General features: G+C 41.1%; 1 protein-coding gene across 1 annotated transcript in view; it reads right to left on the bottom strand.

Moving 5' to 3' along the window:
- Positions 1–7556: 7556 nt before the first annotated feature.
- The window catches only part of LOC147902690 (cytochrome c oxidase assembly factor HCC1-like), a 34142-nt gene continuing 14587 nt past the window's right edge, over positions 7557–27111 (bottom strand). Inside the window, exons 2-7 of the mRNA XM_087373309.1 lie at positions 22795–22983; positions 17218–17308; positions 9274–9486; positions 8619–8708; positions 8209–8341; positions 7557–8048 (exon numbers count right to left, since the gene is read on the bottom strand). Coding sequence (XP_087229435.1) covers positions 7940–8048; positions 8209–8341; positions 8619–8708; positions 9274–9486; positions 17218–17308; positions 22795–22983 — 825 coding nt within the window. The 3' untranslated portion in view covers positions 7557–7939. The remainder of the gene's footprint in view (positions 8049–8208; positions 8342–8618; positions 8709–9273; positions 9487–17217; positions 17309–22794; positions 22984–27111) is intronic.

Here is a 27111-nt window from a genome sequence, read left to right as displayed (position 1 = left end):
AGCAAACTAAAGTACTATTGCACTCACATCAATCCAACATATTGGGAAACTTATAGAGGAACATTCGGGCACACCCAACCACACATTGTCATTCCCATGCTATCCAAGGCAAGACATGCTATCACATTCCTTCACCAAAGCTCATGATTTGTCCATTGAATATTGGGCATGGAGTGGTTTAGGAAATTGAGGATGAAGAACACTTCACACTGACATGTCTAGTCTACGCTGACATTAGATTGTAGTTTCCATCATTGATCACCCAATGTACCAATCTATTTCAACTCCTTGAGGTTGGCCATAGTAATCCTTGTATCCTAGGCACCTTTCTATGATTCTTATTTGAGCATAGAAAAAAACTCATGACAAAAATGCATGAGTGAACCCTTTGATTCCTCGAAGAAGACTACTATGTAATGTGCTTGCCAAGTCCATAGGTCATGTCTCACTGGCCTCTTGAGGACATTAATAAATCATCATCATCTCTCTCTCTCTCTCTCTCTCTCTCTCTCTCTCTCTCTCTCTCTCTCTTGCTCTCTCAATATTTCAATTAGTTCTTTGCTCAGATATACAATATTCAAAGCTAGATTGTATGAATCCTAAAATAATGAAATGGCAGAAGAAAAATATATCATTGCATACCATATCAATTGGCAATTGACAAGATAATATTTTTGACTCATAATAATCCCTTGTTTTTATTATGAAGAGTATATATGTATATATGTATATATATATATATATATTAAAGAGATATATCTCAATGGCTCCACCATGGTCTCAATCCAATCTAAAATAGAGGATTGCAAAATGCAAATTTTCAATAAAGAGGTAATTCTTCCAATCTAGCCTCCACTATCTCTAGATTATGTTGGGATTTAAATTCTTACAAAGGATTGTTAACTCCTCCACATGTCTGACATACATACAAAATGGTACATATTAGTTGCTTTCTCAAGATGCCATATAAGGAAAAGATCACCTTTCTCAAACTAACCTCATGACACCGTCAAGTTTGAAATAATAATCTTATCCCTCGAGGGTGTTACTGTCACCTCATCCACTTCTTGTCTCGTATAAATCACAAGGTGCAATCCTTTTCCACTTCCAACATTAGGTCTATATGCCAATAATGAGAAATAATGACCTCTTCTAATCGAGTATGGCTCCCATCTTGCAAGTCATCATCCAAAGATTCCCATGGAATTTTTTTCCATCACCACTTTTGATACTTAAATGACATGCACACATTTTGCCTTCCAATTAAGTACCTACTCCCATGAAAATATAGGGGTGTACAATATGTGACTAAGGTTAAGGAATGGAAATGCATCATCTCCCACATTGCACTTGGAATGCTAGTTGCAAAGTACAAAAGAGAAACAAAAGCAAGATTCTCTCTTCTAGTTAGGCACAAGACACTCAAAAACGGTTCAAGAGATGGAATGTGGAGAGACATCTAGATCTACCAACAAACGATATGCTAGTTATGGAAATCAGGCCATGTCTTGTGGATGCACTTAAGATCAAATGGGAAGAGGATTCAAAGAATAGAAAACTAAAGTACTACTACAGTCACATCAATCTAACATGTTGGGAAACTTACAAAGGAACATCTAGGCACACCCACCCTCATTTGTCATTCCCATGCAAAGGCATGCTATCACAATTCTTTGCACCAAAGCTCATCATTTGGTCATTAAAAGTCAAGCATGGAGTGGTATAGAAAGAGATAATTGAGTGTGCACATTATGCCAAGGTCAAGAAATTGAGGACAAAGAGCTCTTCACATTCAATGTCTAGTATATGCCGACATTAGAGTGCACTTTCCAGTAGTGATCTCTCAATGTACCAATCTATCCCAACTCCTTGAGGTTAGTCGTAGTAATCCTCGTATTCTAGGCACATTTTTATGCCTCTTATTTGAGAATCTAAAACAACTCATGACAAAAATGCATGAGTGAACCCTCTGATTCCTCTGAGGAGATTGGTATTTAATGCTCTTGCTAGGTCCCATAGGTCATGTCTCACTGGCCTCTCAAGGATGTTAATACATTATCATCAATCATTCTCTCTCTCTCTCTCTCTCTCTCTCTCTCTCAATAATACAATTAGTTCTTTCCTCAGAGATACAATTCAGATCTAGAATGTATGAATTCTAAAATAATTTAATGATTTTTATTAAAAAAATCATTCCATGCCCTATCAATTGTCAATTAACGAGATAATATTTGTGACTCATAGTAATCCAATGTTTTTATTATGGATAGCTTATTAGTTGAGGGCCAATTCTCTCTCTCCTACCTTTCGAGCATTGCAAGAAGTCAAGGCTAGAGGAGTTAACTTAGAGAGTAGACTAAAGACTATTGATAGGAGAACTTGGTATTATACCTCCCATACAAAAGGGAAGGGAGGGACTACTATTGGAATACTATCTCATTATCAAGGACGAGTCATTCAAGCAATGGTGACTGATGTTATGATGAATAGATGGGTGCTACTCATATGTCTCATTAAAGTAATGAATTTTATGTGTGCTGGACTTCAATATGGTAGAAAGAAAATGTGACAGGTGGCTAGAAAAGGGCATTGTAATTAGAGGGATTGAGTTAATAGCTTGGGATGATCTCAAAGAACATTGGCAATGGGTGGATGCCAGTCCAGAGGGTGACTTTACTTGGTGCAACAGTCAAATGGGAGAATTTAGAAGAGAAGCCAGATTAGACAGAATTTCTCTTTCTCAAGGGTTATCGGGTAACATCAGCTCTATGGAGCTCAAAACTTTTACTCTCTTACCTTGTTAAACCACAAACCAGTCCTTCTTACTTGTGTGATTTTGACAATGGCCATAGAGGTTCTTCTTGATTTAAGCAGACCCAAAGTTGCTTGCAATGAAGAGTGTTCAATGAATGTTAAAAATATTTTGGGAGAATGCTTTTAATGATGATAAAACTGGTGCAGAGGCTTGACCTTTGGTAATAAAAAATACTCAGAATCTATTGAAATTAGTTAGAAAGAGCAAGGCAAAAATTAGAGCTAAGAGAACGGACAACATCAAGGTCAAAATTAAAAGACTAGAGGAGTATGCCAGGCTAGGAGATGAAGATGCCCTAAGGGATCTTTTGAATCCAAATAAAAAGGATCTTAGAATTCAAATTAGATAAGAATAAATGACTCCAAAGTGCATTACACTGGTGGGTAGGAAAGATTGATAGACCCACTGAGGAAACATATAAGCTTATGAGGAGGAAGTGAGCAAATGAGGAAGTCTCTCTCCTTAAGAAGGCTGATCATACTACAGTTTCCTCTATAGAGGAAAATATTAGTCTAATTCAGGGTCATTTTCAAACACTCCTATCCTCTAAAGAGATACTAGATGAGGAGGTTTAGAGAGCCAGATATTTATGCCATGTGGTTAGAAATAGTGCTATGAACAAATTTGATATGTCTTATCTTGAGAAGCCTCTAACTTTTGAAGAACGGAGGCAATAATAGTAATGTGGTTGATGGGAAAACACCAGGAGGGGATGGGATGGGATGCCTATGGAATTTTATAAAACTTTTTGGGACACTGTGGGGACTTATTTGCTTCTACTGTGGCAAGAAAGCATGCACAATGGAGATCTGCCCTCTCATGTTTATGGAGGAATTATCAAGATCATACCTAAGGAGGTCTTTGGGAGCTCAAAAATTGGAGACCCCTCACAATGCTTAACTGCAGTTACAAAATCTTTGCTAAAACTCTGACCCTTAGAATACAAGGGAAGATGAAAGATTGGATCTTGCCAAAATAGAAAGGATTCATAAAGGGTCATCATCTCCTTGTGACCATTATAAATATTGGGGAGGGGTGTGAATATGCCAGAGAGACAAAACAAGAAATCTACTTTCTAAAGGAGACTTTGACAAAGCTTATGACAGGCTAGAGTGGGGCTTCCTTATACAATCTCTATAGGACATGGTCTTGGGGCATTATTTTATTTCCTTTGTTCAGGTTTTGCTAATAAATGCCTCAACCAAGTTCTGTGTTAATGGAGTAATGTGCCATAATTTTCCTTTGAGCAGGTCAATTAGATAAGGTTGTCCTTTTGCCCCTCTGCTTTTTGCAATTACTGCTGATTCCCTTGGCTGGCTACTCAATAGTCAAGTCAAGGAAGGAAATCTCAGAGGGATTGAACTAGTGTCTGGTAAGCAGAGCTGCTATGTCAGTAATTTGTTGATGACAAAACACTCACCCCCATAAACACTAATCATGATGTGAGATGTATAATGCACTGGTTTGATATCTTTTGTCAAGCATGTAGGTCAAAGATTAACCATGCAAAAACAGGGTATGACACCCTGATTGGAGAGGAACAATGTGCTTTAAAGAACCTTGGATGTCACATAATTAAAAAGGCTACTGTTTTCAAACTACTAGGGATACCTATGGGGTTTGAAATAACCATGAAGAAGAGGTGAGAATGGTTTATGGAAAGATTTTAGAAAAAGATTGACAAGTGGAGAGAATTACAAGCAAACCTGGCAGGGAGAACGTTGGCTCTCAACCATTGCATTTACCCTATGTTTATCTTTTATGTCTCATTGGGCTCCCTCCAAAAACTAGCTGGACAAATTCATTAGAGTGTGCATATCCTTTCTTTGTGGGGGAGCTGTAGGGAAGACACTCCAAAATCTCTAAGGTTAGATGGTCCTACTACACTAACCCTAAGAAAGGAGGGCTAGGAGTTATAGATATGGTTATTATAGCTAGAAATCTCTCTCCCACTTGGGTTATGAAGGCTATTCTAAACCTAGAGAGTGACTCTGACCAACTTTTGTTAAGAAATATGAAACATGTCAAGACAATGAGTGCCTCCAAATGGAAAACTACCCTTTGCTCTCTCTTGAACCCTATAAATATAAAGGTAGTTCCCTCAGGTAGTCTATCTAGAAGGCCTTTGAGGAGATCAAGGCCTTCTTACATTTCTTTGGTAAAGATTCTTTTATGGCCAGAGACTCTATCTAGGTGTCCTCTATTCACAATAAGGCCCAACTCACTGAGGAACAATTTGTATTGGCCAACAATTTGTATATAAAAAAGGTTTGCAAACTTGGAGGCAATGATGGTACAAAGGTCAAACATGGCAAAAGATTAGGAGGAATTTTGCTTTAAACAACCAAAGGCAGGCACTTATTATGATTAGATTGGATCTTTGGCAAGGAGATGTTAGTTGGAAGGGTGATGTTAGTTGGAAGGGTGGTTTAGTGTTACTAATTCACAAAGAGTTTAGCTGGACAAGTAGTTCATCTATCTTTCATATTCCAACACCAGCTGAGGACATGGGAGAGATGATCGAGACCCTGAATGATAAATTAGCATTGCAAGATAGTAGAGAAAGATGCTATGAAAGATTTGGTAGACTCTAGATTAAAAAGGTTCCTAAGAAAATGTCATGCCTTTATACTGCACAAAGTAGTTTGGACTAATGCAAGAGGATTCAGAATTGAAAAGGGGGATGGAAAGTGCAAAAGATGCCCAGGAGTGCTGGATGACATTTTTCATTTGTTTGTTTTTTGTCCACATGATAGGAAGGTTTGGAAGTATATTCAGATGAGTAGGGGGAGCTAGTCAATTGGAAGGACATACTTTTAGGTGATGCTTGTAAAAATAAACAAGAGCTTTGGTTTCTCACAAGGGCACATGCATTATGGTTTATATGGATATCTAGGAGTAGCTTTCAAGTTAATGAAATTGAAATCTGTACTGATTCCCTTTTTGTTAAATGGTGGAACATGAAAAAAGGAGGCTTGACTTCCAAATAAGTGCTTACAATGTTGAACATTCCAAGTCGGGTGCTGAGCTAGCTATCCACGAGCTAGTGTGACATTGATGATGAACAAGTTAAGCTGCCACCCTTTCTTCTCATAATCATTCATCTAAGAGTAGATCTGGTCATGGAGCTGCTAAACAGTACCCTATGCCACAGAAAGGGTTTAAGGGTTTTTCTCCAGACATTTCATTGGATCCTCTGTAGAGAGTCCCCATGCAAGCTACTCCAAATTCTCCCTCACACAAAAATGATGCTGCTAGAGATGAGGCTGAAAAGAGATTCTCTTTCTAGGTTTCTTCATATGTTCACAAGAGTTGTTGAACTGCTTTTCTTGGTGAGCAAGGTCTGCTATTTTATGCTTACCTGTATGTCTTGGTGAGCAAGGTCTGCTCTTTTATGCTTACCTGTATGGACAAAAGGGAATTAGGATATCCTAGAAACTATGCCATCCCTTTTGGGAGGATGTATGTCCTATTATGGACCTCTAGAACTCTAAGGAAATGAAAGTTGAAGTTGTAAATATCATTTTTAGATAAATATATTCACTTTTCTTTTGCCTTGAAAAAATAAAAAGATGCCATATAAGGAAAATAGCACCTCTCAAACTAACCTCATACATCATCGAGTTTGAAATAATCTTATCCCTTGAGGGTGTTGATGTCGCCTCATCCACTTCTTGGCTTATAAATCACATGGTCCAATCCTCTTTCAGTTCCAACATTAGGTCTGTATGCCAATAACAAGAAATAATGACCTCTACTAATAGAGTATGGGTACCATCTTGCGAGTCCTCATCCATAGCTTCCCATGAGAGGTTTTTCCATCACCACTTTTGGTACTTAAAGGACACGGACAAATTTTGCCTTCCAATTAAGTTCCTACTCCCATGCAAATCCATTAATACTGCTCATCATAAATCATTGATTTAATTTAGAAATACTCAATAAATTGTAACAAAAATCTCATCAAAATCTTATGTTTTTCATGCAATGATGCAATGATGGAAAATCCTTCTTGGCCTAAAAATGGAAAATCAGCAATCTACTGTCTGTAGTTTGACTAATAACTCTGGTAGATGGTAAAGCTACTATAAAAACATTTACCACCAATAACACTAGACTACTACTACAAAAAAGAAGGCGAGTCTCAGTGTAAACTTAGTAATAAAATAAACCATTGGTATTACTTATAGAAATATGAAAAAGCAGAAAGAATTGTCTGGCAACAATGATAGTATAGTAACCAAAGAATAGACACAATGAAGCAAGAAATAAAGGTTATCCTTAAGGATGTCCCTTGAACCCTCTAGAGATCTAGGGGCTGCAAAAGAAATCAAAATACAAAAGAATACATTCCATTATTTAGCTGCTTTTCTTCTTGCAAAAGAGGGGCGTGGGCAGGGTGGGGGCCAAGCGGGTTTGCTTTGTGCGCTGAAAGCAAGATGCCCTTGTGACCCTCTGAGAGAGCCAAGAACCACCAAAAAACAGCTTCTGTCTGAGCATTATAAAAGCTAATAAAATGCAGTCCTTGCAACCTCATTCAGTCACATCGATCTTCTCACAAAGAAAAAACTAAAATAAAACTCTCCAGTATAAAACCCTCTTCCAAAAACACCACGTCTTTTGCTCCCTCACAATGATGAAGAGTATCCATGAAAAGACACTGAGATTATGAGATCCTCTATCTTTTTATGTGACTAGCAGGTAATCAACATTTTAGTTATGAAAGAGTACGGCATTGCCATGAGATAATGACTCCATTGAAATTTTATCCTCAAATGTAGAACGTCTTGACCCACATGAATCATAAGTAAAGTATGCAGTACTAAGAGACGGCTTGCATGGAAAGTCAACAAAATCAATTGAGGACAAAAATTTTAGCCTGTCACGAGGGATGTAGTGCAGGTCCGATTTCCAACCTCATTGGATGAAAGCAATCTGATTCAAACTAACTTCTGAAAATGAGCAGTCTGAAAACTACATCAGAGTCCACCAGGAGGCTTAAACTGATACTGAAGGTTGAATAAAAGAGAGGATAGAACATGCACTCTGCAGAAACTCTCTGGTCTTCTGCTCAGCATCCAAATTGACCCATTGTATTTACTCTGAACTGTTGCTGTTGAAACACTATTTTTTGTATCTTTTTATTTCGCCTATAATACCATTAGCTAGACCGTTTACATCATAGTTTTTACCAAAAAACTTCACAAATTCCATCTGCGGATCCATCAAATACCTGCAGACAGAAAAGACAGAGACATGAATTAAGAGATTCATTAAAATCCCTCCATTGAAAGGTGCAAATATGCATCTATTACAACAGCATCCCTTGTGTATTTCAAGGAATTTGCAGCAATTCAAGGATAACAAGAAGCTTTCCCACACAATAGACGCACATTATTATTGAATGATCAACTAGATAGTCTGATCCTTCCTCCCCAGTTTTCATGTAGTAGACACGATACTCCCGGGCCACCTGCCTGATGTCGTTCACATCACCTGTCAGCCCCACCAGCTTGGGATGGAATTCTGCAAAACATGGACAATATATGTTAAGAAGTATTATCAAGCACCAAACTAAACTATAAACCAGAGAAAGCATAAGGAGGCTTTTCCACTAGAGCCTCTAATGGCCAGAGAAAAAGGATCAAGGTAGAATTTCTAAGAAACTCAAATGTTCTGCACAGTTAGCAATCGAAATCTTTTAGGCATCAATAAATATTGTGCATGATCGGGAAATGATGCATAGTATTCATCCGATCTAGAGCCTTAACTTCATTTCCAATATGTGATCCTGCCAACAAACCTTTGACATACTCTCGAAGCTGCTCAACGTTGTCCCGTTCTGGATCAACAGAGATAAATACTGGTGTTATGCTTAAGCCTTCCCTCTTTTCTGCAAATCAACAACAAAGAACTGATGATGCCAGTTTCCACATTCTATCCTCTGAATAGGTGAATGCAAATTGCAATGCATGTCACCCATGATAAAACTAACTATCAACACGTCTATGAAATCCCTCATGATGAGTCTGTTTTTGGTTCTGATAAACAATTATAAAGTAGCAACACTTGAAGTACAGAGCTCACACACTAGAATTTGTAAAGCTCGCATGGTCAACAATCATGAGTACATCTGTGCTTTCTTAACATAATAGCATCCATGATTTAAATGGAGTTCCCATTCTTGATACATGCTTGTAAGCTCCAGATTCACACTCTAACCTATATGCAGTTTGGAAAAACTGATAACTTACATGCTGACATTCCAAAGGTAGTTGTTCTAGCTACACAAATCAGACCAGCCACTTTCTAGACGGAAAAAGACTGCCTGCATGCAAGTGTTCAGAAAATTTTCAACAAAGGCAACTAAACAGTGGAAAACTTAGAGATCCTGAGTTATAAATAAGGAGGTACAGATAATATACACTGGACTTGGGTGTTTGGGAACCAAGCTGTACCTATGACATCTATGGCCTCGACCATTTTTTGCAACTCATCTGGGCATATGTCCGGACAATGTGTAAATCCGAAGTACAAAAGATTCCATTTGCCCTTAAAATCATTATCAGTGACCTCCTTCCCATCATGATTGATAAGCTTGAATGGGCCTCCAATAGCTGCTTTTCCTACTGCAGGGCCGGTCTTAGCTTCTGTCTGGCGCTGTCGAAAATCTGCTCCATACAATGGCAGGTAAACATCAATCCCTGTACAGATGCTCACAGGCATCCATATCAACACACGCATCCACATGCGCATACAAGTGAAAATGCAAATGCATGCATGTGTGTGCACGCACGTGCATACGTGCGTGCATGTGCATGTGCATGTGCATGTGCGTGTGCGCGTGCGCGTGCGCCTGTGCATGTGCGTAATATTTTGAAGCAGAAATAAATGGAGAAAACATACAATAAGTCTCAAATAACTATCCAAATCAGTCAAATTCTGTCTATTTCAAAATTTGAACAGGGATTCTTCAATAGAGTGGGCTTTGAAAACAACCAAGGCACAAAGCTATCCTCTACTCCAAACTTGGTCAAGATATTCTCTTAGAAACCAAGAAAGTGATGATAGAAAGGTTGTCATTATCTAACATCATGAAACTGTCTCCTAGCTAAACATGATACATTGTCGCATAACATAAATCCCAACTGCTTTATGAAAAGCCTCAGGAAAGCAGAAAATGAGACCTCTCATGCAAGAAAAGACCCACAGGATTGGTCCCATATTTGCCAACATGTAGAAAGACTTCAAGAATGCATATGCATGGAAATGGAAGCTAAAATGTACACCCTATACTACATTGACCATGTTCCAAGAATCACAGACATGAATCCCTCAGTTGTGTGAGATGCCTAATTATTACAATGGAGCCCCTGTAGAAATCTATGAATTTGAGCAGAACTGTTGACTTATCGGTGATCCAATAGCTGACCAAGCAGCTTGAGATGAGGGAAATCATGACAAAGAGGCTTGCGATGACAAAATTGCTGGTGAAAAGGCTTATGATTGATTTAATCAGTGGTGAAAAAGCATACACAATATGCATGCGTGGATAACGGCATAGTGCTGAGAGCAATAGATATGTAGCTGACAACCATCACTGCTGGGATCGTCAATGCATATTACTGATGACAGCTGAAGGTCTGCAGCTCAGCATTCAATACTCCCTTAAGTAATTTCATTACTTTAATCCCTGCATAAAACATTGCCACTTGGGCTTAAAAAAGAACCCTATAGAATTTGAGGAGAGCTGTTCACTTACCAGTGATGCAATAACTGACCAAGAGATGAGGCAAATGAAGTTGAAGAGGCTTGTGATGAAGAAACCGCTGATGAAAAGGCTTATGATTGATTCAAATCAGTGATGCAAAAGCATACGTGATATAAGACACCACTACTCCGAGATTGCCCAATACATGTGTAGATAACGGCATTGCCAATTGGGCTTAGAAGCGCATTGCATGCAATCAATACTGAATCAAGCCAAGCCATAAAGTTGATGACGATCTTGCTTTTGGGTGCAACTGGGGCAGATCACTTGCACGATTTGTTATAATTGGTCATTGCAATAAAGTGTCGGCCATCCACCTTGTCCTGCCAATTAGAATCTCGTGCACCCTAACAAGACGCTACATGGACAGGAGTTTTGCACGTTTGGTAATCGGCTCCACTGCTCAGATACTAGGATTTGAAAATGGTTATGCCTTTGTTAAGCCAAAGACTATGCCTTCCAAAATATAAATGTAAAAGATTCCTCCGTCCTATGCATTGTTCTACAGGATACGTCTGTTGAAGTCCACCAATACCTATTCAAAACATTGTCCTATGGTCATACTGAATACGAATTCTTGAAAACTATCAATTGAAGCATTTTCTTTCGAGCTGAAGTTCATACTTGCTCAGTTGCTCAGATATGTAACCGTGGGAGTAAATTGATTCATCAACTTGATTGATTGATAAGTGTACTACAGCCTCATTACTTAGTCACGCACCTCGTGATTCTGTTGGTTGTTTCCGTACTTAACTCATAACAGACTCTTTTGCTTTATTTGATTACACAAATGAATGGGAGTGGGTTGTCATTGCTTGACAAATCAAAGATTTGCACTTAGAAGTCAGATGGCATTGATCCTTAGCCCGAGCTTACTAGCACAGGGTTAATAACTTTTTTATTCTGTGAGAGGACAGGGCAACAGCTAGCATTTGCAGATAGCCTTATTGCTCAAGTCAGTCAAATACATGGTATGTTTTAAATATCTTAACACACAAGGATGTGTTTTGAATTTTCCAAGCCAGGAATTTGTGTACTTTAAGCTCTCATTCACAGCTTAAATTTCCTTGGTATGACGTCTTGGTTTTCTCTTGATCAACTGTTGTTGTCAAAGAGGTAACCTAGGATGCTGCCCCAATGGGCAACGTCTATCTTCAAGTTTGCCCAGCCCCTCCATACAGCTAAACATCAATAATTCCATCAGGGTCTTGAAGGTCAATGCTCCACTCTCACCATAGCTTGAGCCCTAAATTCTAATGACATGGTGGGAAAATGGGAAATCGTAATTCCCCATGTTAAGTATCATAATTTGGAGAAAATGTGGATTTCATGTAATTTTCAACCCTGGGATGTTTCACAAAGTCTTTTTCCCCACAAAACCATTGACCTCGAGTGCTCACTGTTTTTGTGGGGAAAAAAGGTCAGGGACCACATGCCATCTTGGCATTCAATTTCCCATTTCCCACAAAATGACCACAATGTCATAAGGCCTTTAGTTGCGCACCTGTATCCATAGTCACCAGAAACGTTTCGAAACTTAAAGCATTCAAGAAATCAAATGTTTCAAAAAAGGGCTGAAGTTTTAAAAAATTGAAGTTTCTTTCAAGTACAGTAAAAAGATGCTAGATACACACCTTATATCCCATTGGCCATGGAAATGCAGAAGTGTAAGAAACAGAAACATGCAGAAAAGCATGCTTGTGGGCTGAAACTTGAGATAGAAAGCTCGAACTGAGACTTAGCGATTTGGTAGCAGATCATGATTCTTTGGCAATGAAACACCTCAAAGCATTTAGAAAAGTTTTGAAGTGCCGATTCAGTGACATAAGTTTTTTGTTTCTATAAGACCCCCAGAAGCCATGAGCATGTAGTTTAGGTGAAGTTGAGATGCATGAGCATGAGTATGCAGCCATCCATCATCCTGATGAGATGAGCTGCATGTGTAAGGCTGTCCAAGACATCTCTAAGGATGCAGAGCCACCCAAGATGATTATGTGGCATCTTGGCCACATGCACAACACCCAAAGAGGTGCTGATATGGGCCATGGGACACATGGCACTGTACAATACAGCACTGATGTGGCATCAATACGGGCTTCTTAGGTGGCATTCAGCAATGTGGATGTATGGTTCAAAGTTCCTTGTATTGACTGATCATCAGTCAATTAAGTATGTGTGTGATGGCTCAGAATTGAGAGGAAGGAAAGCTAGATGGGCAGAATTAATGCAGGATTTTGATTTCGAAATACGTTATCGTAAGGGTTCGTTGAATAGTGTGGCGGATGCCTTAAGTCGAGTTAAGTTTGTAAATGCTTTGTCATTTACGGAAATATCCTCAGACCTATTTCAATCCTTGAGAGGGCTATACGCAATTGATAGTCATTTCAGTTCTTATTGGCAGAGAGTCCAGGATGGGAGCTCCATGGTTGACCAGGACTCAGGGATTGTGCCACCTAGGATACACGCGGCGGGAGGTCAGTGGATGATTAGGAACGGCTTGCTGTTCCGGAATGAAAAGATTTGTGTGCCTGATGTTCTGGACCTTAAATCCAAGATTCTCTGGGAGTGTCATGATGCTCCTAGTGCGGGACATCCAGGTATACATAGGACTCTGTCTCTTGTGAAGCATCCCTTTTATTGGCCTAAGATGCGTGCATTTATAGAAAACTATGTAGTAGGTTGCCGGGTTTGTCAGGTTACTAAGGCTGAACGCCTTAGAAGCGCGGGCTTATTACAGCCTTCACAGATTCCAGGTAATAAATGGGAAAGTATTTCCATGGATTTTATTACTGGTTTGCCTCGAATGCGCAAGGGTCATGACTCTATTTGGTCATAGTCGACCGTTTGACAAAAATGGCTAGATTCTTACCTACAAGAACAACTATTTCAGCTGTTCAGTTGGCTCACGAGTTTGTGGACCACTTGTTCAAGCTGTATGGTTTGCCATCTGACATAGTCAGTGACAGGGACTCAAAGTTTACAAGTAACTTTTGGACACTTGTTTTTGAGAAGTTGGAAACTACTCTCAGTATGAGTTCCTCGGATCATGCACAATCCAATGGCAGTACAGAGAAGGTCAACCAGTTGGTTGAAGACATGCTTCGGGCATATGTATCCAAGAGACAGTCTTCATGGGAAGATTATCTACCTATGATTGAATTTGCTTACAATAGTGCAAAGCATTCTAGTAGAGGTTACAGTCCTTTTATGCTTATGTACGGGTTTCAACCTAAGTCACCAGTTATGGTTGGATTAAAAGGGATTCAAAATGACGCTGCTAAGAACTTCTTGCTAGATATGCAGGAAATGTTGCAGTTTGCCAAGGAGTCTATTAGAAGTGCCCAAGATCGGGACAGATTTTATGCTAATAGACATCGTTCACCTAGAGAGTTCTCTGAAGGAACGATGGTATATTTGCGAATTCCTAAGGAATCCAAGAGCCTAAGTACTGGTTTGGTTCCAAAATTATCCCCCAGATACTGTGGCCCATTCAAGGTCATTAAAAGAATTGGACTAGTTGCATATCGACTAGAATTGCCTCCTGATGTTAAAGTACATCCAGTCTTTCATGTCAGTAGACTGAAAGAAGTATTGGGTGCAGATGATCAACTTGTTTCTCCTCATGAGATTATAGAAGTTACAGATTTGACTTTTATTCCTCACGAACCTGAATCTATTCTTGAATTTCGTGAAAGACAGATTCGTAATCGTACTATCACGGAATACAAGATCAAGTGGAAGGATCGTGTTGAGGAGGATGCAACATGGGAGACATTACAAAACCTCCAAAGAACATTTCCAGATTTCTTAGCGAACTCAAAAGTGAGTTCTTAGAGGAGGGGGAGTATGTCATGTGCACGGATTGGTATCTGACATGTACTAGGTACACAGAACTAGCTCAGGTTAGCCTGGGGAGGCTTAGAGCTAGGCAGGCTTGATTCTCAGGTTGAGTGGCAAGGGTACGAACTATTTATAGGTCTTCGCTATTTTTGGCGCCGGGGCCCGAGTCTATAAAAGAGGCCCAGGGGGTTCAGTTCTCAGTGTGCAGTTCGGAGCAAGTCTCGTTCCCAGGTGCTAGGTCTGATCCTGGATTGAGACGCGGATGCGCGCCTGCATCTTAGCGTAGCCCAAGGCCCAGTGGCAGATCCAAGGCTTCACAGCGCCACTTGGTGGTATGGGACACCAGGCTGGTTTGGATCTGATTGGGAGTTCGTGCCAGTAGCTCAGCTCGTGGCTCGGAGGGGACATCTTCTGATTCAGGATCACATCCCGTAGATGTCACAGTTGGGTGGTGAGCAGCCTGCTCAGATCTGATGTTGTGTGTGGTTGTTTTGCAGATCAGGGGTTTCAGGAGTGCTGGGATGTGTCATTGGTGGTCCCATTTATATCTTTTACTTTCAAGAGCACAAATTGGATGCTAGCCTCTAGGGATTATTTGAGTCAGGTAAATTACTTTCAAGTCATACTTTTTGGTCTCCTGGTTTGGGCACCAGGGGGGAAACGTGCATTTCAGCCTTGGTGAACATGCAATTCATATCAGACTCTTTTCTTCCCTTGGTGGTAGGATATGGTACCATTATGCCCTAGAGCACAGTGGATCATTTTGTTGATTGGTGAACATAAGGTTGGTCTTATTAACCTCTATGTCTCCAACAACAGAGGGGACCGTGTCCTCTTCTGAGAGGAACTTCTTTCTTGGGCCCCCATTGCAGAGTTGTGAATTGTTGGAGGTGACTTTACATGGTGGAGTTGCCTTTAGTCAAAAACGGAAAAGAGAAGGTGGCATTCATTCAGTGGAGAGAGCAGCTTGGGATGCCTTTCTCTTTCAGTACAATGCCAAAGATACTTGCACAATAATGCCTTTCACACTTTGTCGCATTAAACTCATGTTCGCTTGGTTGAATAGGAGGTTCAGTACACATTGCACCGACGGTTGCCAACTCTGATCACTTTTTGGTGGTTTTATGAAATTTTGAAGCCTCATGAGAGGCGCCGCTCTACTAGTATCAGGCTTCCAGATGCATTGTATGCACAGGAAGGCCTCATAGAGGATGCTTAACAAATACATGTTTCTCATTTGCATGGTGGAGTACCCTCTCTTTCACATCTTGCAAAAACTATGTCTAGTGTTAGTGATTTTTACCATACTATTGCTAACACCAGGAGAGATTCTCAAGCAGGAGAGGGGCCCCCGTTGACAGTTAGCAACCGTACAGAGGGAAGAGCAGAAAAGGTGTATAGATGCTTGGATTCAAGAGCGCCTTGCTGCAGCAAGGGCTCATATGCAAACTTTGTTAGACCAAAGAGCAGACTTTGCCTTTCATGCACGAGAATCCTTCTAGATTCAAATGGGAGGAAGAGTCAATAATCACTTTTTCTCTACTCTCGGCTCGAGACATGGTAGAGGGAGTGTATGTTAGCTTATTGACTCTGACAGGGCTTTGCAGACAGATCCTAATATTGCGATTCGGATTGGTATGGACTTTTATGCCAGATTTCTGTTAGTTGCAAAAGTCATTTTGGAAGAGACTCTAAAATCCCTCAGGAATAGATAAATGTTTTTTTTTTTGGCTTTCTATGCACGGAGGGGTTGCAGTGAACTACTGGTGACTCCATATGTATTTATTGCCGTTCTGCTGAGGAGCCTATCAGCATTGCTTATGGGACTGCAGACAGGCGAGGATCATATCGAAACCTTCTTTATGACCTGGGGCTCAATATCAGGGTCTCAGGTGTTTTATGAGAGACATGATTCCTTCTGAGCTATTTCGGTTCGACAACATTTGGTTAAGTCATGTTCATTGGATGACATTCTTGGCTGTGCGCACAGACCTGCACATGCCTCTATGGATTCTTCATGGGAGATTCTCGCAAGCATAGCAGCGTGGCATATTTGAAGATCCAGATACACAAAGGTCCGTCCTACACACATATTGGCCAATATTTTGGATAGACACGGTGCACACTTTGATGGCCGTTTGGGGGAGTATATAGGGGTCTTCACAAGCAGCCTCTTCCAGAAGGACTGTTTTCTTCAGAGAATGGAGCTGCTCACCGTTTTTCTCGGAGTCCCCCATAGAGTTGAGATGGAACTTTCAGCATCCACCTTGGATTTTCTTTAGTTATTTAATGGAAGCTTGATTTTGCCCTGTTTGGAGCTTGTTTTCTCATGCTTGCAGGATGTACTTTTCCCTTGAGCTTTGCTCTAGGACTTTCCTTCATACCCAATAGAAGTCCCTTTGATATAAACCAATAGACCCACAATAACTTGAATGAATTTTACATATTGGGCAAACAAACATTATCATGACTACAAAATCAATGAATGACGGACATAAATGTGGTATTGTAGTCTTTCAATATCATACTAAAGATTTAAATAAAGTTTGAAACTACCATTTTCTGAAATCTGAACCAAATCTTTGAGATCCTAGGTTTTGCTAGGAACATACTTTGGTTCGATTGTTTACCCAAAAACAAATATGATGAATTATTACTAAACAGAGAAATCTCATACAAAAGCATTCTGGAATAGCACATTCATAATATCTGCTCTAGCAGTTTAAAGACACCGAGAGGAAATTCCGCACATGATTGCAGCTCAAGAGGTTTGCAATCTTTCAACCACTACCTTCAATGCGACGCTTCTTCTCCTGATCAAAATGAAAGATCAATCCGCCCCCAGTCGCAATCAAAAGCCCCAAACTTAACCATGATACAGGCTGCAAAAAGCATCACTATACCTGTTATATAAGCTTTGTACATGCTGCTCTCATGCACAAAACAATTTTACAAGATGACCAGAAGCACAAGTTCACAAATACGCGTCCATACAATAATATTGGACTATGCAAGTTTGTGTCATAGATTTAGGACAGAAAAAAGGCAGAAACATTTATTGCTTCTCATTTATAATAAAAATTTCAATGCCCACCAAAATGTATGTTAAACTTCAAACAAAACTGCACCAGAGTACACGTGCTTGGTGAAGTCTTAAGGAAGGTTTCTCCTGAAGTTACAAGTTATACCACCAAGCATTCATCACGTTTTCAAGAAGATCTGTGAAAAAGGGGGGGGGAGGGAAACACTGGTATTCCAGGTACTCATAAGGCTATGGAGATTATAACATCTCTTAACACAGTCACAGAACTGGTAAATTCTTGCGAGGTAGGTTTTGGGACGTTAGCCATCAAAAATGCACTTGACCAAGCTTGTGTCCAAGTTGAGCATAAATCTAACACAAAGATAATTTGAGTGTTTCAAACTTCACTTGATGCTTCCACGGTTCAACTGAGAAATAGATAGCATAATTTGTTCTCATAAGGGTCTGCTATTTAAGGTGATGCAGCTATGTATGTTTGTTGTTATTTGAACCGATGCTGCACAAAGTTACATACAGTACTAGTTTTTTATGAGATTGAAACCTTGATCTCTTATGTGGACCTATCAATTGATATTTTCTCTCTTGATGCAAGTATCGATAAAAATTGTAAGTATATCTGTTTGGAAAATGAGTAACAGACAATGAATTTACTCCATTGAATTATCCTTGGGGTAGTTAGTGGGTACGGTTATTAAAACTTCCAAGAGTAATAGGTAGGCCTTAGGGTCTAAAGGGTCATGTTATAGCATCATTCACTAATTTTAAGGGGCTACATGATGCAATGTCCCTTGATACATACGTCAAGGATGGCAGGGATTAGTGCCATGTGGGACTATGTCATTGGTTTATTATAGGTGGCTATGCCACATTTCACATGGCGATGCACTCTCCACTTACCAGGACCCCTCTCATATGTTCATGTGGTTTAAAGTGTTTTGACTGGGCCCAATGTGTTGATGTATCAGACCATGTTGAGCCTAGACCTATGAATCTCCATCACTTAGGCCATAATCTAGAGCCGCAAGTGCAGAATATTGTAGCTAGAATACTAGAGCAAGCAGAAGTGAAGGTTGCCAAGAAGTCTAGACAACTCCAGCACTCTCCACAAATCGCAATCACCGATCGCGAAGATGAATTGCTCCCACGCGACCCCTGAGAAGGAGGCTCGACCTTGCTTTTCTCCTGAAACTCTAGGTTGTTGAGGTCACCTCCGACAACCCAAGAGTCCACGTCTGGGAGACTCTCAATAAGTCACCTCCAGAAAACAAGGCATTGCTGTCTACAAGCATGGGCTTACACGTTCAGGATCCCAATCTTGAAGTTGCCCATCCATTATTGCTGGCCCTGCAATAAACTCGTCTTGGAGCTGAAATACAGACCCCGCTACTCTTGCCTACTGCAAGAGGCCAAACTTGTAGGCCCCTCCTTGGGAGAAGACGTCAGCATCTAATATATGTTGATGAGAACATGTACGCCTAAATCAAGAGGAAATCCACTCCCTATCCTACCACAGCTCTCTGCAACTCCCTAGCGAAGTATTATTTGTTTTGCCAACTCACCATGGTCCAACTCAAGGGAAGGAGGGGGGATGTATTCACCTTCAGCAGCTCCATTGGAAGCTAACCTGAAGGGTGTGTTTTCAAGCATTAATAGAAGGTTCCTTTTTATGCAAAGAAAAAGGGGAGGAGGGGGGAATTGAGAACGAGTCCCTCCTATGAATGGGAGTGAAACCGGCCTTCAACAAATCAAAGGATAGTAAACTACAAATAACCAGCAAGTATTATTCACAGCAAGTACTCAGCAAATACACAATTAACAAATTGGGAGCTAGAGTGCCCCTGCACAAAGACAAAGACACAGATTGGACCCAAACCTTGGCGCCCCTTTTGGCATTTCTTTAATTAAGTGAGAGACCCAGAATTCCAGACTACAAAAAGGATACATTCCTTCTTACATCCACATCCTATTCGGCATCCACATACCCTGCATAGCCTTTACTGTTCATTGCTCTTACCACTCGTGACAGTAGGTCTCCATCCCTAGTCCAAGAAGCTTGCACACAGCCCGGAACTGTCACTAGTGACCACACTTAGCCACACAGCTCCCCATAGCCGTCACTAGTGCCCAAAAAGTTAACTATCTGCTCAAAGCAGAAAAAGAAAGCATACACAACCTTTCTCTTCTATCCAGGATTGCCATGACCAATAGTCTCTCACCCTATGGGTCGCACATATCTTGATATAACAACTTGTTTCCCATGAGAAAACTGGCATCACAACACAACAAGCAATATGGCAGTCATACAAGTACCATCCCTCTTGGGGTTCCAGGGATACTCTCCATTCCAAGCATCGATTCCCGACCCTTGCCTTTTCAGCATCGAGGCTGTACTAAACATGTGCCCTCTACCAAAATCCACTACCTGCATGTGGCCCACCTCCTCGGGAAACTAAAGGTATGTTTCTACACGAAACAAGATACCTGCCAAAAGCTTTGGCATCATTAACCCATGCTTCAGCCCTGCTGGGATCTGCTTTCACCACTCCAAGAAATAGGCATCCACAACCATCTCGAGTACTTGCATATACCTCAAAACTGTTACTAGCAATTCTCTTTGAATCACACAATCCCTCTGCTTGCTAGAAGTACTTCCCAAGACACTGATGCATCCAAAACAATGGGTGATTGCAAACCTGACCAGCCAAGTCTAAGGCAATATTTCCCGCTCATACACGAGCTTATGCACATCAACAGGGACCCCCTGTTGGTGCCCAAGGAGGAAGTGGAGGTCAAAGAAGAGAGTTTGTCCCTAGTGGCCCCGACAAAGGAGCCAGATACTCTTTCGTCCACACCCGAGGAGGTGGCTTCGTAGGGCGGTTTACTCAACGTGCTACTGGTAACGGTGAGATCTCTCCAGGAGGCATTCTGGGAAAATTGCGACAAAATACTGAATCCCTCACCTCTTACGTGGGGGTGCTACAACAAATTAACCCTCTGCACTAGCACAAAAGTTGCCACCCAAATAAAGGCCAAACTCTGCCTGAGAGCAGCCCACTCCAAGGCTATACAAGACAGCAAGAAGGCATGCGTACGTCCCCACTCAAGGCTGCCCATACACAAGTGTGGCCTTTCGTACAGTCGTACCTTCAGGTGAGTGTCCTACAAGTGTCTTGCATCAGCTGTACACAGCGCCTATGTGGCCCATACAAAGCCTTTATACAAGCGAATAAATTCCATACACGTACGCAAACATAATTCGTACACCCACGTGACTGTTCATACCCACAATCCCTACACCAAGCATACGCATAGGTCTTCATACAACAACCCATACACAAGCGTGAACCCTCTATACATGCACGTGAATTAGCCCGTGAGCAAGCCATACAACCACAGCTACCTTTTGAACGACCGTATAGTACCGAACAGGCGTCCATATGTTGGAGAGACGTACTCATGCGCTTGTGCTTCTGTACGATGCCATATACATACCGTGAAGGCCCCGTACGTTTCCGTGTGTGAGCTCTTGTGTTCACTGCCGATCTCTCCCCCCGACTAGCCAATCCTAGGTGCTTCCTATGTTCCGATCGAATCAGAACCTCTTGGAGTTGGCTACATGCAAGTGCCACATGGCAACTTGCCACGTGGTAGTAGACCCAAGGCACCTATAACTCCAAAAATATGGGAGCTGCCTTTGGGTAAAAGGCATCTCATCATGCACATCCTCAGGCAAAGCCCGGTAAGAGCGTAAGGCATCTAAAAGCATATCATCAGTGGTCAATTGCTACCCATTTCCAGCATTCTGCTACATAGAAACCCCAACCGCCTACTAATGCACAGGCTGCGTCTAGCAAAAAGTGTTCACTGTCAGAGCCATAGAAGCATGCACTCCTGGCTAAGTCTGCCTCCCAAAGGCATCCCTTTGAAAAGACGGCACAATAAAAGCCTGAGACGAGAGCTGACCTCTTTCCTAGTTACGCTGCAACCCAAAACCACATCCGACATACTCACGGGTGCAGTACTGAACGGATGCGCATACCCATAGGTCGGCCCAGTATAGACGGCTCAGCCTGCGTGGAAGTAGAAAACTGAGAGCCAAAAGGTGGCCTGGCATCCGTCAAGTAAAAACATTGAAATCGAACCTCAAAAAGTCAAAAAACAGCCGTTGGACTATTTTTCTACTTAGCAAACAGGTTTCTAGCGACGAAATGAGGCATTCGACTGAGCTGGAGCAAAATGGCAAGTAGGAGCAATGGCTGAACACGAGGGGAGGCAAGGAGGAGCAAGATACCACTGTTGGGTGCAGGAAGCAATGGAATGGGAGTGGAGTGCAAACAAGCTGAAGCAAACGTGAGTACTTGCGAATCGATAATGAGAAGTACAAAGGGGTGGCTTATGTGGCCCCGAAGTTAACCATATGGTTGACCAATGAAGTCAAACTAAGACTAGCCTACAAGGCCATACCAGGGCTAAGTGCTAACAATTACCCCTACCACCTGATTAAATCATTGACCAGTTTTGTGTCTGAGTTCTACTATGTATCATATTTAAAAATCCCTCACTTAAAGTATGCTCTTAACACAAACAGCTTAAACTGCTGCACATCAAGATTCATGCATTCTATCAATCAACTAGGCTCATTCCATTAAAGTAATATCAGGTAAGCTATTAGTGAAATCCAGAGTATGAGATTGCATACACTCCCACATTTCCTACTTGCAAGATAAAACAAGCTTGGCTTAGGTTGAAAAGTGTATGTTCACTTTGTTGCCAATCTGAGTTTGACTTATTGTTTCACTGCCATGAACTCGACTTGATTTTTCCTCTTTTCTTTGAAGCCAGCATGGCCTGATAAAGTATGTGTGTCAAGTTAGCATGCTAGAGGTGGAGATATTTTTTTGCACTTGAATTAAGATTGTAAATTTTGTAAGGCAGCATCCAAGGCCCTTGAAAGCACAACCAGAAGAGATTGATAACACAAACTAATAACCAAAACAATAAAATAGGGCTTCTAGAAACCCCAGTATTGCAGGGGATCTCACACATAAGAAAAAACTTAAAAGCATCATCCAAAGGACACCTTTAAGCTAGCACTTGCAGCCCCAAATACAAAGAATGTAGTATGTCTTTGCTGGTACCATGAAGATCAAGGCAGGTCAACATAGCTTTGTCAATTAGGAAAACGAGTTCCTTTTGTCCAGATGTGTTGACAACTTAGTTAGGAAAAGTTGGTCTATATGTATATTCGTCCAGCATAATGCACTCACCTTACATTCCATTCAAAGATATGTGGAAGATTAGTGATACAGTAAGTACATCACTCACACTTCCTCTAATAGTCCTTGCATCTGGAGGGGGTCCAGGTGGGCTTTCTGAGGTCTTGTTAGCACTTTGTTCTGCTGTGTCATGTGCGCTAGGATTCTCTGCATTCTCTCCAATGTTTGTTGCCAAGCATCTTCTAGAACTGTGAAATGCTGACGCAAACCTCATAACAAAACAAAGTTTATGTGCATCCTGTATCAAGGCCACATAAACAGCACCATTAGAATCTTCAGAACATTTACCTTATAATGTATGCACAGCAAAATGATTACAAGCAAATTCAATATACTGTGGGCTTTTTCTGTAGGCAATACAAATTCAGAGAAATTAAAAACTGTCAGGGCACTACGTTAGCTTCTTCCACAAGATCCTAGATTAAAAACGAAAAAAAAACATGTATTTGTCTTCAAAACCAAGAGGGACCACTACAAAGATTTAGCCTGCAAGATATATTAGGAGCATCTTTCAAAAGGTACATTCCATCAGTAATTTGATTGTGACACTAGTATGGAATTCTCAATATTTTTAACATTCTCAACTAGAAATTATGCCCAAGTCTGTTAGAAGCACATTCCAAAAGGTATATTCAACATGACCAATATTGTGACACTGATATGGAATTCTCAACATTTGCATATGCAGGAGGTGACACACACTAGTATTGAAATATGCAACATCATTAGTCAAATTTACATCTCCCTAATTTTTATATCTCAGCAACTGCAAACATGGTATGCCATCACAATCCAGTCCTATCTTTTTTAAACATAAGTTCACATCAACCCATTGCAACACAGCTCAACTAACAATGGCAATCTTGTCCGATTTCTAGGGATCAACCTTGCATTTACAATATATTTGAAATATGAGGAATATCTTGAATTGTCAAGCATATACCTAGATGAATCCAGAAACATTCCCAAACTCATCCTCTAAAAATACAACATAGTGCAGTTTCAATCTCACGATAGTCACTCATAAGATTGAAAACCATAAACTCCATCACGCATAGCAGGGACTAGCTACTATGACATCCCCATTGATGTCATCAGCGCCCAACAGTGGGTGTAGACCATAGTATAAAATATGCTCTCACACATACACATCCACACACCCACGCATACTTAAGCATCCATTTATACAAAGTCTTCGTACTGAGTTTCTGTCGGCACTCCGGAGGTGAAGGGCAGACTCAGCCATGACGAAGGCTAGCACTGAAGGAGAAGGCTAATCAAAAAGTAGTCCAAAAATTCTTCATTCAAGCTACAACTGCTTGTGAAGTCTAAACGATTTCATTTTAGTCTCTCCCAAATGAGCATCTAAATCTAGCTGATAGGGCAACTTAAGATAGAAAGAATTATCGCAATATGCCTTTCACATGAGTAGGTAGATAAATTGATTTCTGAAAATCCAAGATGTGCAACATTGACAAACCACCCTAAGTACTAGTACTTGCTTTCCTTTTCTAACACCTATGTAAAGTTCTAAAAGTAATTTTAGGAGTACTTTTCGAGGACTTTAAGCCATAAAGACTGCCCCTACACTTCATTGAGCTACGTGGCTTTTATGCATGTGCCAAAACCCTCTTTCTCTACATGCGACCCCTGCATGTGCTTTTGAGAATTGCTGGCCACCTCTATCTAATTCACGCCTTCCCTGTTTCTGTCACGAGGACAACTAGGCCCAAATGCTAGGGGCAAGGCAAGGTTTAGAGGGGTTATAAAGTTAGGCCAAGGGAACCCAAAGTGTGTCATTGGTGGGAGGGTTAGAGACTTTAATGAGCCACGTGGAAGTCCGAAGTGTGGATGTGGTTCCAGGTGTTGACTTTCTCTCTCTCGTTGCTTTTTCTCTCTCTACCCTTAGACTTTGTTGGCACCTTGGAGAGTTACGTGAAGGAAGAAATCTGCACGGGATTTTTTTTCATCACGCATTCCGAGGCGGCTGGCTCGCAAAGCAAGGTTGCATGCATCCCAATTATTTTCTTGGCTACTTTCTGTACGGACTGTACGGTTGACTATACGGATTGATGTCTTTCAAGTTTCATCTGGAGGAGTGTACAGAAGTGTGGCATGCATATCGAGACACCCCAAAAGCTGTACGGAACTCAAATGTGCGCATCCCGAGGTGACTTCACAATTTGCTGGCTGTATGAAAAGATTTTCCAGACTGCACAGACTATTATACGGCTGATCGTACAATCTCTATATCGTTGTTCCCCACACTTCGGACAACTAGCCAAATCTCCATGCTCACGACGAAAGAGAATATTGCTCACACCCAGAGGCAGGTTGCCAACTGTTCGGTCTCTTTCTCCTGCCCGTGATTCTCATGTTCTCTTTCTCTCATCCCATCATGTTCCCTCTTCCCCTTTTGGCTGCTCATTTCTCCTGCTAGCCTGTGCTCTAGATCTATTGCCCTCGGGAGGTGAATTCTTCTTCATTTGCTACTCTGGTTCATGACTGAGGGTCACTATGCACTGCTTGGAGCCTAGACAAGGGATAGCTGCGAGGGTAGAGCTCGACCCTCTTCCAAGGACAGCAGGTACAGTCATTCTGACCCTCACTTTGGTTTTCCATTTGCTATTTTTGGAAGCTTGTTGTTGCTCTTTTGTTGTTGGAAACTCCCTCTTGGACAGTCAGGCTGTGGACAGACACTCAATTACAGAGGGTGTGCCTAGATTTGTGCCAGAGGGGCAATGTGTGAATTTCTTCCTGTTTTGAGGTCACATGTGCAGTTTAACATCTATGTTGATGCTATGTCGCCATGAGAGGCTAGACATTGGCTTGTGGGACTGCCACCCTATGTAGCAAGTTGGATGCCTTGTGGAATGCCTGGACATCTTTGCAATGGACACAAACAGCAGGAAAACGCCTAAGCCCTGGCAGATGGAAACTAGTGTGTGCACTGGAACTGGATGCAGGTTGAGGCCAAGTGTTGGCTCAGACAGTGGAGTTGCAAGAAATACAATACAAGGGTGAGCCTTTGTTGTAAAGCAGATTCCATTTTTGAAGAATGAAATAAATACCGAAAGGGGCACCAAAGCATTTATGTCTGGTTATTGAGCAGGGGCACTCTAGCCTTCCTTTCAGTGTTTTTCAAAGTTGTTTCTAAGTGGTGTTTAATTAATGGAAGTGGCTGGAAATGATACAATGTGGCTGTAAATGGTGTGAATGCTGAGTCAGTTAAGGTTTACTGCCCTTCAGTTTTCTGAAGGCCAGTTTCAGTTTCAGTTCTCAGCTATTTCGTGCAGCTGTCTAGCCTCGTGTCTCACATCAACATCAACCAAACCAGATTGCTCTTGACAGAATTTCCTGAAGAGTTTGCCCTCTACAATCTACACTCATCTATCCTTTGCTATCCCTTGTTCGAGAAGTTAGCCTTGGATCTTATTTTCACCAGCCTCTTTCCCTTCTGAAGCACATATTTTGCTTGTTTTTACTTGAGAAAGGAGCTATTGCATTTGCATTCTCTTCTTTTTCATCCTCTTTTGCGGATATCTTCAAGTACGTTGAGATTTCACTTTGCATGACAGAAGAAGCATATGTTGTAGCATGCATACAAATAGACTAATTCATGTTCTATTAAAAACTTCTCTGGAATTCATACATGTACACTTTTGAGAATGTGTCCTCAATATTAATTGAATCTTTGTTGTCTCTTGTTTGGGACAGCTTATAAAAATCAACATGAATCCTAGAGAAGGGGCACAGCCCATAGATGCTCTTGGACCTTCTACACCACTTCAGGTTGCCAATTTCCCTAAAAACACAATTATCTTTGTGATTGATTTTGCTAAAAATTACTCTTTTCAAGGATGAGATGAAATCCAAAGTACACACTGGTACAACAGTAGGTTGTCGAGATCGATGCTCAAGAGCTGCAAAATCTTTTCTAGCAAGTATAGACTACGCAACAGCAAGTTATTGTGCTGCAAAGTGATCCTAGCATTGACACGATGGGATGCCAAACTTTTCACCCGAAATTTGTTCAAGAGAAAAGAAGTGTGCACCAGAGGATGCGTGCTGCTGGTTGAGTGCGTGGGAAGCGCATTTTACTATCACCAACTATCCTAACCACATGTATGTTACATTTATGGAGATGCATCTCTGAGGGAAGGCCTTCTTGCTGGCAGGATTTGAAGAAAAAGCCCTCTGCTCCTACAACCTAGAACGAGTCTATGAGACCTTCACCGAATATTTCCAACCTGAGCCAAATGAGTTTGACAATTTTTGAAATTTCAAAACCTCAATAAGAGTGGGAAGCCTTGGATTCCTTTATTTAGGAGTTCAAGAAGATCATGGCTAAATTCCATGGGTTTAG

This window comes from Dipteris shenzhenensis, chromosome 4 (genome assembly GCF_047967505.1).
Source record: "Dipteris shenzhenensis isolate YYH24624 ecotype China chromosome 4, Dip_SZ_1.0, whole genome shotgun sequence".
In the NCBI taxonomy this organism is placed as follows: domain Eukaryota; kingdom Viridiplantae; phylum Streptophyta; class Polypodiopsida; order Gleicheniales; family Dipteridaceae; genus Dipteris; species Dipteris shenzhenensis.
Note: the sequence above shows the minus strand (reverse complement) of the source record. Positions and strands in the feature narration are given on the sequence as shown.